General features: G+C 36.4%; 1 protein-coding gene across 5 annotated transcripts in view; it reads right to left on the reverse strand.

The window, feature by feature from the left end:
* Positions 1-16979, reverse strand: part of NFIB (nuclear factor I B) — a 235178-nt gene that overhangs the window by 14200 nt on the left and 203999 nt on the right. The window contains exons 9-11 of one of the 5 annotated variants that reach the window (XM_042911994.1): positions 16154-16319; positions 12650-12732; positions 2658-2746 (exon numbers count right to left, since the gene is read on the reverse strand). The exons of 1 other annotated variant lie outside the window; for it this stretch is intronic. In XM_042911994.1, coding sequence (XP_042767928.1) covers positions 2658-2746; positions 12650-12732; positions 16154-16319 — 338 coding nt within the window. The remainder of the gene's footprint in view (positions 1-2657; positions 2747-12649; positions 12733-16153; positions 16320-16979) is intronic. 3 more of the 5 variants (XM_042911995.1, XM_042911996.1, XM_042911997.1) reach the window with 3 other exon arrangements.

A 16979-nucleotide genomic window follows, 5' to 3' on the forward strand; every position in this document is an offset into this window, starting at 1 on the left:
CAAAACCAAAACACCTTCTTTGCTTTGTCCTTTTCTAGTATAGAGTCTCCAGGGATCGCCTTGTGTTAAAACCAAAAATCAACAGCCACAGCAAAAATAACCTGATATTTTCTTTATGCCATTATGACAAAGGCAAATTATTTAATTCTCTGGTTGAACTGCTCTACATTCCTCAGATATTTTCTATTTAATCAGATCATTTTAAAGTTGTAGCAGTGCCTCGATGAGTTTAGATGTCTGTTATCCCCTTAAAAGTAGTAGTAATATTGCAGAAGTTTCTGATTTCCTTTTTTGATATCCTTTCTAAAAAATTTTTTTCATAAATGACCACAGAGTACAAACTATAAACCATGAATGAATTAAGAACGTGTTGTGCCACAGACATGGCTTATCTGTATTATCAAATATGGACTCTACTTAAGCCTATTTAAAAAAAGAAGAAACTATAACAGAGCAAAGCAAATTGCTGTCTTATTTGAGTATATTTATTGTAAACTGTATAATACTTAGATTCTAAGAACTGTGAGCACCTGAATCAGTCACACAGCCTTTGGGACAGCGTACCATAGAGATTCAATAAACACCTGTTGAATGTACAAACGTGATGCCTGCCATTATCAATTATGGGCCTTCTGAATCACGATAAAAAGGGAACAAGCCGAAAGCTACCTTTTTAAAGCTCTTTGAAGGATTAAAGCCAGTCTATATATCATATCAATTAACCAAAAAAAAATACTATCTTTGAGGGGGGGGAAGAAAAAAATCTTAACAAAATGAATTCTAAATTTCTTTCTGACTTCTTATAACTTGAAGCTGATTACCACACCAATTTTTCAACAAGAAGGGGTTCTGTAACATGAACAATGGTCTCCTAAGCTGGGTTTAGTCATTGTATTAATCCACTCTGATACATAGGGTGATTCGTTGTCCACTCACCTTTTCCTTTTCTGGGATGTCAATTTTTGATTCAAAACATTACTAGGAACCCGGTGCAGTTATATGTCAAATAACCAATAACGGATACCTTTATTTGGCTTTCATGTACTTTATAAAGGTACTATCCTATTTTAGATAAGTAAATGTCAATCAGTAATCATAGATTTAGAGGTTCACACAGGTATAGCCACATTTAAAGACATGAGTACACTCCATCTGACGTGCAATTCTTATAAATACGGTAACATTTGTACACAGACATGGTTTTTATGCTCACTGACATGGAGACCACGGACTATGAGAAAGTTATTTAATAAAATTAAATCCAAACATGGTGTTATCAAATCCGATTAACTTAATTTAAAACCAATTAAGACTATTTAAATAGGACATTTTCATGGGATTTAATTCATATTCTTTTTAAGACTATTTAAACAATATGTTCTCCTTGTGCTTAATTTCTTTTTTATAAGTATATATTGTATTTTTTTTTTCCAAATGGAGGGATTATATAAGCTTCTTGGGGAAAAAAATGAAAATATGTAAAAATGAATACCTTTTAAAGTGGATGTATACCAATCTTTAAGAAGAGGAAAAGTCATATCGTATTCATTTTAGGAAATGCATTAATAAAAACTCATGAAGTTTTAAAAACTGAATCCAACTAGCTGTCTCGGTTTTCACCAGAGGAAAAGTGGACGTTCTGTAAATTCCATTCTTTTAAATTCTCCTTTTCAGCAGCTTCTGTCACGTGAAATGGAGTTCGGCAGTCCACTTACAGCTGATTTTTGAGTACGTACTTTTACGATACAGCATCAGACTCATAGCAGTGTTGGAAAATTACGTTGGCTCTGCATTTGGTGAACTCCTTATGGGACTCCCTCACGCTCTTCTAGAAATTTTTATCTCTTATTACACATGATTATACCACGAATTTTAATTATTTAATTTGCCAATTTGACACAATTCGTTCTTTATTAACATAATACATAAGAAGCTGACTCAGCACTACCTTCCAAAACCAATACACGAGATAGTATCGAAACTAATTTTGAAGATGAAACTAGTTTTAGGATCATTTCCTCAGCCAACCAAACAAATTCAGTTCTCAATGGTTCATATCAATGAACAGAGGTTAAAAACTTCATTTAAACCAAATTCCTTCTTTAGCTGTTGATTTCAACAATCGTCTGACTCCAACATTAACGAACGCCGCTGATAACAGTTAAGTCAACTAATTTGGAAATTTTCTTCTAGCTTTTCCCCTCCAACAGGGGGATAACTGACTAGTAAAATGGTTTAAAGTTAGCAGTAGAGGAAAGAGCTGAAATGAGAAGAACCCATAATGTGAAAAACCCAATGCTTTATTAGACCTCAAATAGCTGAGAAATCTTCCCTCAAACTATGATTTCATTTTTTTTAGGTCCTGAAATGTTAGGTGTCAAATCTTCTCCCCGCCCCCTCCCCAAATTATAAATTGTTGAAAACATTTGACAGCAGTTGGAAATTCCAATGATCAGTGAGCAGATGTTATAGTCCCAAATTAATTTGAAGTTGCATTGACAAAAGAAATACAGGAGGAGAGTAGGGAAAGAGCGGTGGGATAGCCCAGACAACTACATGTTTAACATATATTTTCTGTAAAGCTGGTTAAAAACAAACACTATAGCTCATGTAACTTTTAGGTGTAAGTGTAGGGTTGGAAATAATTAAAATGTTACCTTTGCCAAGTAATTCCCAATGTATCCTCACTGGTACTGGGGTATAAATGCCTGCCGTTTTGATTCATGGTCCAGTCACAAATCCTCAGCTGTCAATTGAAACCTAGCAGTCAGATATGGATCGAGCAGTTCTACAGTTTTTAGTATTTAAATGAATACATGCAAACCAGTACTGTACATGGCATTAACCTTACTTTCCCAAGAGGCAGCTTAAAGGAAAACAAAAACAAAAACAAAAACAAAAGCAAAAGAAAAACCTTACTCTGCAAAGCAAAATTCCTAGACACTCTTTTTAGAAAACTCTACTGCAATAGGCCACTCTATTAATTAAAGAATACAAGAGAAACGAGTGCTTAGAACATAACAATTAGCCATTATTAGAGTACAAGTTGAGCTGAAATAAAAGCAAACGTTAATATTCAATAGAGAGATATATTTTAGGAAGAAAACAAAAAAAAAAGCTTTTTTTATGCAACATACCAAATAATCCGCACTGAGTAAAATAATCAATAACTTTAAGCATGCAGTTTGCAAAACACAGAAGACATGCAGTTTAGAGGAGTAAAGGTCCCACCTTATACATTCTCCCTAGCTTATGTTTAGAAGCATCAAGGTATTCCCTTCTAGATGTTTCCTAATTTTGCTGCAGTCAAAGTGGCACTGTTTAGAAGGAGTTGATGAGGATTTCTACTTTGATTTTAAACTCAGAGTAATGGCATTTAAAATACTTTACCACATCTGAATAGAGCCAGGAATGCACTGAGTACAAGCTGAAACAAATTCTTCCCAGATCTTGGAATCATCAGCTCTGCCCTTCGGAAGAGGGTTCGAGTAACCCTATCCAGCTCTGTTTGGTTCACAGCTGCCCTACGGTGCTAGCAGATTTATTGAAAAGATATATTGCTTATTTGTATGCCTATGAAAGTAAACTTATCTGGCTTTGGCCGGGGGGAAACCCCACTAGAAAATCATGGTTTGTATCGTTAGATAGCCTTGCTGTGAATTAACTGCATCTTGCATTGAAAAGATGTCTTATTCAGAGCAACCCACTGCACCTTGTTTGCTGTGTTTCAGTGAGGATTTCCACAAGGTGATGATTGCAGCCAAAGTGCCTTTAAACTCCTGATAAATTATTGTAATCCTTTCTGATAATGCTATGGCTTAAAAAAATGGCTATTAAGAGCCTTTACTGTTCCTGTTAGACCAATGAGGTTCTACACATTGTGAGTAATAGTGATTCTGGAGTTTTAGAATAATTGTTTTGCACCCTTTTCTACAGGTCTATGAGTCTCCAAATATACCATCTAAAATTTCCAAAACACATGTTTTCATTATATTGATATTTTAGGTGAAAGCAATTTTATAAAGAACTGAAAAAATTCCCTTAAGATAAGTAGGTAGGTAGGTAGGCAGGTAGGTCGGTAGATAGATGGCCAGGCAAACAGATTGATAGGATGTGCGGATTCTTCTCACAATGTACTCATAAAGGAGCCATAAACCGGTAAAGAAATTAAATTAGAATGAAAAATATTCTTAAAATGGACCATAATACTTGCATAATAGGGAAAATGTATGCTTGATTAGTCTTAAAACCAAACAGATAACAAACTTTATGGCAAGATTTTTTTTTAAGTGCTCAACATGAATCATCTAATCAGAAATGCAGTGTGATGGGGCAATCTGTTTTTTTACAGTAACAGTAAGCCTATTGTCTCTTTCAAAATGCATTTTCTTAAAGCAGTACTATGAAAAAGATCTAAAAACAGCTAAAAAAAAAAAACCCTTGACTTTGTGTTAAGATTACCTTAGGGACCACTTATTGATTCTACTCTAGTCAGTGAAATTCCTAGTTTTTAGTCAATTAAACATTCTCAAGAATGGAGGAGTATATTCAGGCAGAGCTCATGGTAATTCTGCTAACTTCAGGTGAGTTTCTGTGGGGCTCCCAGCCTAGGTTGCAGAAATCTTCAGAAAAAGATGCTTTTATGACGCCAGGAGAACCTAAATATTACTCACTGATTAACTGACTTGTCTCACAAGCAATGACAGGAACACTGTGTCTCTTTGGAAGGATGTGTTGTAAACTGCTTAGTTTTTTGTTGTTCGTGTTGCTAATGTTTTGTTTATTTGTTTGTTTACCACCCTAACAAATGTCAAGGGGGCTATCTTTGGCCACATTTGTAACATTTAAAATCAATGTATTTGGGGGCTTTTCTTTCCTAAGAGTAGTCCCAAAGGGGTTAAACCTGACCATAGCTATTTACTTTCATCCATACGTAAGATAAATTCAATAGGGTTAATTTTTTTTCAAAACAGAAAATATGATGAAATACATACAAAACAATCACTAGACATAGTAGTTAGCAATAATTTAGATGCCAAAAAAATTGTCAGGATATTAATTAGTATTAAATTAATTTCCTCTCGGTTACTGAGAACGAAAAATATAAATTAGATTTATTTATTAGTTCTTTAGATTGTGGGGTAGCATTATCAACATTTCCAAAAATTTCTGAGGAGACCTGTTTATACATGCTTATGTGTTATAAATTACTTAAACCAGGTCACTTAAGCAAGACCCTCACTCTTTATGTTTTTTTAATTTATTAATTAACCTTCTTTTGCATAAAGCATCTTTGAATTAATGAACTTCCTGACGAAGTGAAATTTTAATTTTAAAGGTGATGGTGTGGCAGGGGAAACAACTGAATAATTAAACTAGAAATCACTCTTCACTCTTATTCCTAATAAGATCAATTACTAAGACTCTTTGTTTGAGGAAGATAGTTCTGACTCAGCAAATTTTGAATAGAATCTCGGGGATAAAAAGTTAACACTAGGTGTATTACGCTTCTTTTGGGGGCATGTTAAATGTTCTTAGTATAAGTCACTATTCCCAACAGCAAAAACTCGTTACATTATGTTCTAAATAAATTTACAATAACAGGTGATAGTGTTATTTGAGGTTGGGGTGATGATTCCTCAGTTTCTGTCATGTGAAAGAGTCACTGTTATATAATGTAGCTATCAGTTCTCTTTAAATTAAATTTGAAGACTTTAATTTCAAGTAGTACATAGGGTTCAATAACACTGTAATGGTTTTTCCAAGTATTTTCGTCAAAAAAAAAAAAAAAGGAAATTACTTGTTTCCTCCAATAGTAATCAAATAGAAAACACTAGGTACAGATTAGTTCAAATATTTAGTCTGTAAGAGTTGTGTGTTTGAATGGAGGTGGAGAGCAATTCCTATTTTTGTAACATTATAGTCTTTAACAGACCTGAGCATATGCATATCCTTATAGAAATGCACACTCCCATAAATAATTTTAATCCTTTAATTTTATGCATCTATCACAATGAAATTAGACTGTCTAGAAAACTGAGGTAAAATTTACATTAAAACAATTATGCCCAGAATTCCAAAAGCAAGCAAAAGGTGAAGTAAGGAAGTAAGATTGTCCTCCAGGAAAGCTATGAGTAAAGGGTTACCTACGTAACAAGTAAGGAAGAAGTGAAGGTCAAGTTTTCCTGCCTATGTTCTTAGAATGGCATTCTCTCAAGACTCTGGAATGAGAACCTTGTTCCTTGCCTACAAGGATGGGTTCAAGCAGTTTCCCTCAAAAATCTACATAAGAAAAAAACACCTAAGAGTTGGGTCATTATCCTTTCCTGCGCTATACCCACATTAGTCATAGGTAGCTGACAGCTATAAAGAATCAATATTGCTTGTGATTTCAGAGTTAAGATTTTGTTTATTCAAATGAGGGCCCTCCATTGTTATTAACAGGGGCTTTTGTTAAATGCTTAGCAATTAGCTTTGGGAACAAAAGAAAGAAGGTAAGCAAAACGTTCTATTTTGCTAGACTCAGCAAACAGGCCGATGTACTAACAGTCCCTCATGATGACAACAGCTCTCAGTTGAACCAATAAACCATTAAACTGTAAACAGAATAATCAACACAGGCAAATTTACCTTCTCACTTTTTTTTTTTTTTTTAAGTTTACAGTGACCCTCAAGGGAATATCTTGAAAGGTGTGTTTTACGTTCTTAGGGTTTTTTGTTTTGTTTTGTTTTTGTTTTAATTTCTACAGATAGCCTCAAGGAAACAGACTTTTGGGGGTAAAGGTGCTTTTGAGGGGATGCTTAAAAGATAAACAATCCAATGTTCAAACTGTCCTCTAACTCTCAGATTAGTAGAGTTTTATTTTATTGCTTTTATTAATTACTCACCATGGAGCAAATAAAATGGCCTCTAAATGAACAAGCAGAACGTTCAGAATAAAATTGTTATATGTAAAACATATAACACATTTTTAAAAAAAAAGAGATTCAAGATCATCCTGGTACCTTAAAGTTACTTCTAATGTCAATTTCTGGAACCCATGCTTCTTGATATTTAATTTAGCTAGCGCAGTAGAATTACATTAAATGGGTGTGCATAGCCCATGAACTACATAAACGTAACTGACCGTAAATCCTAAGTATTAGCAAATGAAGAGGTTTCTTTTTTTTTTTTCACATGGAGACTAGTTTAACTTGTAAAATGTAAGGTTTCAAGGGAACTCAGAGATTGTGAAGTTCAACCCCTTCATTTTCCTTTCCAAGATAAAGATACAGGACAGTCAAGTTTATGGACTCGTCCAAGATCAGACATGCCCTGTTTGTGTCAACACTACAGCCAAACCTCCGGACTCCTAATCCCTGGTTCTCACCAAAGATACTGATTTGCTTACCACTGTTCTTTTCCTACCCTATGCTTCATGTGCCCCCCACCCCACCAAGAATATTTAAGGCTAAAATGGCGATAATTATAACCTTCAGAATCTCCTCTACTTCCTTGATTCAACTTGGATCTTTTAAAGTAAATATTTTCAGAGGACAAGATAATTTTTCCCTTATGATCTTGTTGATCGAGATGTAAGGCTACGGTAAACATAATTTTATTTTTACATTAATTAGTTTATCTAGAATTTGATAAATACTGAAAGTGAGTGAATAAATAAATGAAGGCATGATAAAGCAGACCACGGGAGGTTTTTTTTAAAAGCATAAGAACTAGCCAAAAGGCTAAACATTTGCATAGCCGTTATTTTGACTGAAACTTCCTTTAAATGTGTTTCCTTTCCAGCTAGCATATGTGAAGAGTGACCTCTTATCCATTTACATACCTACCCAGAAGTCATGTGATAGGGTTTTACGTCAAGCTGTCAATTATGATAACAGACACAATAAGAACAGCCACAAGTTGTTGATAGCCTGCTTCCTGACTTTATTGAAAAGTTTGTTGATAGTCTGCTAGTGTCCTTTCGATTGCTTGCCTCTAATAAAAGACTACCTTTCCAGTGGTCCTAAGGTACCTAGCTTTGGCTTTGCCATTTGCCAGGACAAACGTTGCAAAGAAATTTCAATTAATATCTTAATTACAAAAAAAAAAAAAATCCTACAGAGGCAATTTCTTAGGAAGGCCATTTGGTGCAACGGAAATTTTCAGCGTAATGAAAAGCACTTCCAAATTCCAGTTTGAAAATTATACCAGGGAAAGCATTGAAAATATTTTGATATAAGGTAGCCCAGTGATTGAAATGGAAATGATAGCATGCAAGAGATGTAACATGCTGAAGCTCAGGCACCGATAAAATCCATGCAGTTGTGTACATAATGCAGGGACCTGAGCTGATCAGGCCATTCATTCATGAGCTCTAATGATAAGTAGTGTACATATAATCAGGAGATTATAATTTTGAGACTATGAAAATAAGTCTTACATCTTATAAACTAGAGCTTGTGTGACGTTGTCGTCTCCCTTTCGGAAGGCAAAAGTGACCTCCCACTTATAGCATCAAAAACCTCAAATCTGTACCAGGTTCATATGCTTTTCAATACCTGGTTCGATTAGTAATCTTTTACTTCTGAACAAGAAGCTTCTTAGCTACAAACTTTTATTTCCCACTTGCAGTGAGATTTTTTTTATATGTTGTACTAATGTGTAACAGTGAAGGTTCATATTTTTATTATAACCTTGCACTCAAATACAATGGTGAAAATCAAGTTGACTAGACCCTCTTTTATCACGCAACTTCCAATAACAGCAAAGAAAGAAGGCCTACAATTTTAACAGATTCATTATGAGGTTGACCAGATAAGGTACTGGTGCTAATTCGAGCAAGCCGCCTCCTGTTCGCCACTCATACTAAAATTGTTAGCGTGGATTATAAAATAATTTCTGGGAAGTCCAACGCTCTGCCATGTAGTTCCCATTCTCTCAGCTACAAAACTTGGGACATGTGGGTCCCCTCACTGCCTATCACAGGGAACGTGCACAGTGTGCTCGCAGCACGAGGAAGAGAAACACTGCATTTTACTAAGCTTCTGTGAAGTTAAGTCAGCGTGGAGATCCTGGACACTTCTGAAAAAGGTCCAAATCATAAAAAGACATTTCTCAGGAAAGACCAAAGAGTTCAGTTTGCCAAAGCAGGACCCAGGGGTTCCTCAAGCCACCACACCACCTTCCCATAGAAAAGTCAAAGAAAAATGAAGCTCCAGTTGATGTCTGCTTTTAAGACCTCCCCAAGCCAACAGTGAACGCAGGAACGAAGCCAATCATCCCAGAGACAGTCTAGTTCCAGACCCTGAACAACGCGACACACAGGATTATGTTAGGAGATAAAGGAAAAATTCAAGTCCTGATCAGCTGGCATGAGCTGATGATTATAATTAGAGGATTGTTTGTCAGGGCAAATGATCAACTCGTTTACGTGAATCTTTTTGAAATAGTCTTCATGATTACGGATTATTTTTTGGATTCAAATGAGATATCATATTTACAATGATAGGTGAAATTCTCGTGTCAGAAAAAAAAACACGAGTATTTCAAGGCAGTTAGCAACTGACATTAATCAGTAATAACCATTTTAAGGAGCACTGAGGTATAGCATTACTAACAACAGCTGTATGTGTACCAAGTTAATGGGTACAAAAGTATATGCTTTTGTGCTTCTAGTATTCAGATTTGCCAATATGGATGTATTACTCTTACAAGTGGAATATTGGGTTAATTTTAATATTTGCCATCTCAATTTAAGAACGCCAGTATCCCTGTGTGTTTGAAATGACTATATTGAAAGGTCTCCTTTATTGTCATTTTGTGGAAAGATTATTTATAAGATAGTCAAAATTATTCAACAATCTTAAATTTATTGTTAACCCTAATTTATGTAGGCTATATTAAAGTTCTTTTGTGAGAAAAAAATAGCATTGCACAATGCACATCAATACTTTTCATAACCTAAAAGGATAAATCTTTATAAAGAGGCCGCCAATAAACTGAAGAATGTACCTGGTGACAATATTTATTCTTAAGGGGTCATGTATATTAAAGGCTATGGGGAATGTTTAAAAGAACTCTCTCAGACTAAATCCATTGCCTTTCTAATTTTGAATTTCTCCTAGCTAATATAAAATGATTGATTACCTTTATTTCATGTACCCCTTGATTTTCCTTTTCATTCATCATTGAGTGCTTTAAACCAAATGCATTTAGAACCTGCTGCTACAAGAGTGGTCTCTTTTAAATCTTTGTAAAGTAATGAAAGGACACAGTAAATCAATCTCATTTCTGCTGTAGGAAAGCATAACCTTTACTCTACTGAAGTCATTTAAAGTATTTCTGTCCCTCTGTTCCTAGATAGTAAGCCTAAAACTTCATCTCAGTGATTCTTTCAAAATTTAAAAGCAGAAAAGTAATAATCTCTTAACTGGAACCTTACTTTAGTAATATTCGTGGATAGTATGAGATGCATATACATTCATTTTCCGCATGCCTCAAAACTGTAGCTCATTATAAATTTGCCATATTGGGCTTCTTCATGTCAAAAAGTAGCACTCTTTCATCATCTACAGGACAAATTATCCGTCTGCATGGTAAATGCAGATTCTAAATAGAATTGAACATTTCATTTGTAGCTCTGACCCTTCTATAGTTTTTTTTTTTCTTCCGAGGATCTATACACATCGTACGTTCCATAAATATCAACCGCATTTGACCAAACAAATCATATTTCTATTGTAAGAGGTCTTCACTTGACATTGCCCACTTAAATAAGAAATGGTGGTCTTTAATAACAAAAGTTGGTAGTTCTGGAACTCGCGTATATGTATTTTCAATTAAAATGTGCCCAGATCTCCATCTACATTAAGACTCATACCTTCCTGATGCCTGCCAAGTGTTCTCGATTCATCCTCGGATATGCGAAAGACAAAGTGAATTTTACATGATGGACTTTTGTGATCATAATTACCTGAGCCTCTAAAGTTAGTCATCTGTGGTAAATAAAAGAAATTAAAGCTGCCACAGGTTAGCACAGCGGGATGGGAAGATTGCTTCTAAATACGTGGAATTGGATATAGTCTAAATGTGTTTGGGGCTAAAGGAGGCATGTTTCTATGAATTAAAAATTAACTGGAAAGTAGAGATGTGTCATAAAGAATAATGCAAATCCCATGATGAAGATATTTCTGAAAATATGTGGAATGATTTTGAAAAGAACAAGTTTCTAAACCTATAAATCCTACATGTTTTTTTTTAATAAACACAGTGAACATACACATTTGTCAAATAGAACCATATTATAGTAATTATAACACATTTCATATTATAGCAATTTTAGAGGTGAAAAAAAGCAACATTCCAGAGAATTATGTTGAAAAGCCAATGGCTGGCAAAACCACTAATTATTATTTGGTATTTTCATAACTGTGTACAGATGTTTTCAGTTAGTTCTCACTCTTTTGTTTGGTTTTGCTTTTTAAAAATCTGGCGCGATGTCAAGTATCTTGACTAAGCTATCATCTTTATGATTTTCTCTGAACTCCGCAGGTGGTGACCTTTGATATATGTGGTCTGCTACCTTGGTCCTCAACTGGGCAGGACTTGGGAATTTCGCATGAAGCACAGCTAAGAGAGAGCACAAGCTAGGTGGGCACGTCCGGAACAAAGGGAAGCAGGCAAGAGGCCCTGGTGAGGCTTACTACCTACCTAACGACACAGACAAATGCACCTACAACCTATGAACGAAGAGCAGGTAAGCTTACACCAGCTCCTTCTTATTCACGATAGCCTATTTTTCCCTACTTAATATTTTGCACACTGTTAATTTCAAACTGCTCTGCTATCAGAACTTGAGAGCAGCAAACATATGCATCATAAAATATATCTAAATTCCAAAGTGTTTAGAGTTATTTCTGTCGTCCTGTAACTAGAATCATGGGATTTCTGTATTGGTATGTTCCATGCCTTTGACTGTGGCTAATTTGTTTAGAAGCCACCATTAATCCTGGCTGTATATTTTCACAGTTTGGGTAAACACTTCATTTGCATTAAATTTACAGCATTAATGAGATGTGAAATTTAAAATGCTACTTGAAACATAAATGATGTAAGAAAGCAGAACAACAAAAAAGTGTTTTATCACATCTGAAATCAGTAAGCCAATTTAAGCCTATTAAAATAGGAATGATGTGTCACCCGAGGTTTTAGCTTCATAACTCATCCTCTTGGACTAAAAGTCCAAAATGAGGAGTAAAAACATCTGGAAACTATGAAAGAGCTCAAAAACACAAATTGTGTCCTGCTTCTACTCTAATGGGCTTTTAAATCAGTTTTCAATTTTTGTCTTTGGAAGCTATAGGCTAGTAAGTTCTCAACAGCCAATAAGACTGAGAAAAATCCCCTGGCCGAGACCCTGGTTACTCATGGATGTTATCGATCTAGGCCACAGAGGTGGAAAAAGTCTTGAGCCAATTTGAGAAACCCTGTTTAGAGAGGCAAGAAACAAAGGATAAATGAGAAAATATTCTGGAAAATGAAATGATCAGTTTCTTTCCCAGAAGCCCCCGGGAGCCCCGTTCTGAGTCCAGATCTGAGAGGCAGCATGGAGAGAGCACCAATGCGAAAGCGTGGCTACACCATCACACCTGGGTGAAACTTGCCCACCTGTTGCTGATGTAGGAAGGATGGGTCTCTTGGGCTTAGTCCCACATATCGATTGGCTTGAGATGTGCCTGAGGCTGTGTAGGCTGATTAAGGAAGAACAAAAACAAAGATAAAAATTGTGAACTATCAGAATGAACACCCTGTCCATGTAAAAGAAACCCAGAGAGGCGGGATTTGCAACCAAAAAATAAAACAAATAAATAAAATAAAATAAAATAAAATAAAATAAAATAAAATGTGTCGCTATTTTTCTGTTCTTTTGTCTGAGTGAACACCAAGTAATACATAAAAGAAAGGGCAGTTGACCTCAAATCAGTTAGTTTTTCCCCCTCCCCAGAAATCTATCCAGTAAACCACATCTGACCTTTGGCAGTGGGTGTCTCACACTGACGTGCTCTGGTTATAGTCCCACGGGAGTACCAAGGGCTGGCTCTGTAGCAGGGCCCCTTTCCTACTTGTACTGTTTCACCAGATATTAGCTGTCTAACAATGGAATAATCGATGAGGGTCTGCGATTCTAAACGTAAAAGCAGACTGAAAGTCTGTCGGGAAAGAGTGAAAGCTTGTAATAATGGGATGTAAGCAGATGGGCTTGATGATACCGAATGAACAACGTCTTGCTAAAGAGAAAATCTAATATTACTAACATGAAGGAGAAGCCTATATTTATGATAGCACAGAGAGTGAATCAGGTCAGAACTTCAGTTAATGTGAAAATGACCTTAAGTGTCAGAGAAATGTTTTGGAAAAAAAAATTCTTTCTTTTTCGTAAGCGCAAAGAGTCAATTTCTTGTGATTGGCCCAGGGAGGGAGTGGTGACATCTTTTAGATACTTGGCCACCAGGCGTTAAGTACATGTGGGGAATATTCCTTAAATTATTTTGATCTCACCTTGCAAGTACTTTTGGTACAGGTGCTTTTTGGTACAGAGTGAATTTTCCAAAGAAAACAGCTCCCTATTCCTAAAGATTTTTGTTTCTTTTCACAAGGAAAGGACTTTCCAGCACTAAGCAACCCCACTGCCTCATGCTGGAATAAACAGAAGAACTATATTTTCGCCATTTATGTTACATTTATAGGTCTGAAGAAAGCTAAAATGTTTGGCCGAACACCATCAGATTAATGAAAAATTGACATTAATTTTAAAAAGGCTTTTTTCTTTTAAGCCAAATATATTAATTCTGCCATGTCCATTTGAAGGGTTGCAGAATTTGATCCACTAAAGCTTTTTTAGGTCAACTTTTTAAAACAGTGAAGATGCTCACAATTCAGCTTTAATTACTCCTGAATAAAGGGCCCATACAAGGGCAGCCATAAGCAGCCAGTGGCCCTACTTGATGACCAGGCCTCTGGCATTCAACGCAAAGCATGGACAGCTGGAGAAGAGCCTCAGAGAGGCTCAGAAAGCGATATTCCTTCTTTTCAACCATGAGAAGGAGGTTTCCTTCATCTATGTGTTTTCTTTAATTTCACTGACTTATCAGTTCAATGACCAATTTCTCATGATCCGTGTTGTCTCGGGAGCTGGAGCTACAAGTCTGTTTATAGGAAAGAAAAACAACTCACTAGATTTCTTTTATGTGGGAGTGGGAAATAAGCCGATACAGCCATCTTTATACAACCAAGATATACCTTCTGAATATTTTGTAATTTCATGAGTCAAATCAGATCCCTTTTGATCAACCTACAGGTGAATATAAGAACAATTCATTAGCAAGCAGGCTAATAGCACTCCCATGGTGAGCTGTGATCCTTGGGGTCTGATCTTCCCTTGAAGGTCCTCTATTAATATCACTATAAGATTAGGTAAATGAAGTTTCTAGAACTCGGTTTGGATCATTTATCCTGTGATAGTCTTTCAAATGCTTTTCAAAAAAATCTTCTGGTTTTCATTTGCTTTTATTTAAATTGCTGACCTTGGTTTGCTCAAAGATGCCAACACATCCACTTTTAAAATCTGGATTGTGAGGGGCAAGTGGGTTGATGAGCACCGAGGAGGGCACCTGTTGGGATAAGCACTGGGTGTTGTATGGAAACCAATTTGACAATAAATTTCATAAGAAAAATAAAATAAGTACAAAATAAAATAAAATCTGGATGTCGTATTTTAGTGGCTGTAATGTACACAGCTAACCTTTGGAGCAAAAGAATTCTTAGTCCTCCTTGACTGGATTTCACCCATCTGTGCATTCAGGGAAGTGTTCTCTAGTGTAGGACCCTCTACCAACAAACCAGTTACAAACAATAAAGATTATGGATGGGAATTGCAAGCCTACATGGACAGATTAGGCTATGGGGCCTCATGAATTTTGAGAAAGAAATGCTGAATTCACTGTACACTCAAAGTATTGTCCATTTCTCTTGTAGGGTCCCTTTCTAGGTTTTCAGAAGCCGCAAAAAAAAAAAAAAAAAAAAAAAAAAAGAAAGAAAGAAAAAAAAACGAGAAGAAAACATCTTTCCAAAGCCTGAGAAAAGGAAGAGCCAGGGGTGTCTCTGTAATTCTGTAATTTTACTTAGACATTTCCAGAGCTTTTCAATTTTTTTTTTTTTTGCCCTAGGAAAGAAAATGGGACCTCTGAATTTCAGGTATTTAATGCATAATTGATGAGGAGTCTGCTAATTCCTCCTGACTGGAGCTTTATCTCTTCCACTTGACCAATCTGTACGTGCCAATTCCAGTTCCAGGGAGCCCGCAGTTTGAATGAAGCCAATTGAAAAACTGCGCGATAATTTCTTGTGTATTTATGAGTATTCGATACGAAGAAGCAAAGGAATCATTTGGTTTATTGGTAGGTTTGATGTAAGTTCACTGGATAAATCTCTGACATTTAAAATGTTATGGCCACGTTCAAAACCACAGTACCTGATGGACCATGATAGGCAAAAACGAAAACAAAAAACAAAAACAAAAATGAAAAAAAAAAAACCAAAAAACAAAAAATGGCCGAAAGTGCAATTGGCTTATGTGTGCCTAATACTCAACTTTAAAATGTTATCTGCATCCAACATCGTGTAACTGTTTTTTGTCTTGTTTTGTTTTGTTTTGTTTTGCTTTGTTCTTGCAATGACATAGCCTATAGCGACGTAAACGGGCAATTATTTTACAGAGGCCCTGATTCCGACTGCCGTGTGAAGGGCATTGATTTCTATAGGAATGCTCCAATAAGTAACAATTATCTAATCTCTCTGGGTGACATAAAAACCTTGTACACTGAGTTATGTTATTCAGTGTATTTTCGATGTATACCTCGAACGAGCAGGCATGACATTATTTTTCTGACAACTGTTTATTCAACAAATGAGCTTCTCCCTTTTCAAATAGGATGGACTGCCTGAAATTTGATAAGAGAGAGCTTGTGAGAGCCAGGCCACATACATGCCTGCTAGTTCCACATAAATGAGAAATCTCCATCTGGTCTGAAAAGTTGCCGTGTCTCCCACCTTGGATCAGACATCCAACGGTGCCTTTGATGGACATTTCTCATTTCCTACAGAAATACTTACTGGTTGCTGTAGGTGAAGCTGCCTCACCTTCAGTGGATGTAGTGATGGGTTTAGTATCTGTCATGGTCAGGGTCACAGGTCGCACTGCACTGGGATGGGGAGAGGGTGCCAAGACAGGTGTGAAATGGCCAGGCACTTTCCCTACTACTTGACCACTGCTGTTAGGCTACAAAACAAAAACAGAATGGCGGGTGAAACAATCCAAAAGGCAGTCATCTTGTCCACCAACTTCCACTCAGCACCCTTGGCCACACGGACCCGGTACACTTACTGTTAACCACCACACGCCTTCCCAAGTCGGAGTCAGAGAGACCAACCAATGGTTAGTAGTAAAAAGAGGCAGCAGCACTTAAAAGGAAGTTTCACCTTCAAAACACTTCGTACGGGTTAATTCATCTTTACAACACGCCTGAGAGCCAGGCGGAACTGATCCTTTCATTCAGTAGCACGGGCAAGACTCAGGCGGAGACTTACACGCTTAGCCCAAGACTAGAGTGTAAATAATTCCTGAGCTAGTGAGAATTTGAACCGTGCCTTCTTCTTCTCTGCCGTTCGTTTTCCGCGGTCAGTCAGTTTTGGCTTTCAGCACGCGATTTTCACCTAAGGATGCTATCACTGACCCAAGCAAGACAAGGATATCTAGGAGATCAAACACATCCAACTCAATAGTTTCCATTATTTATAGTCAAAGCCCATCTTCGGCATTCAAAACCTCTAGCTCTCCGTCACACACAAGTACGCTTGGACACACACACCAAGCAATTTAGGCTCTAGGATCTCCACTTAACTTTTGACGATTGACCCATACAAGGAGATAGAATGATAT

Source organism: Panthera leo, chromosome D4, assembly GCF_018350215.1.
Source record: "Panthera leo isolate Ple1 chromosome D4, P.leo_Ple1_pat1.1, whole genome shotgun sequence".
NCBI classification, from domain to species: domain Eukaryota; kingdom Metazoa; phylum Chordata; class Mammalia; order Carnivora; family Felidae; genus Panthera; species Panthera leo.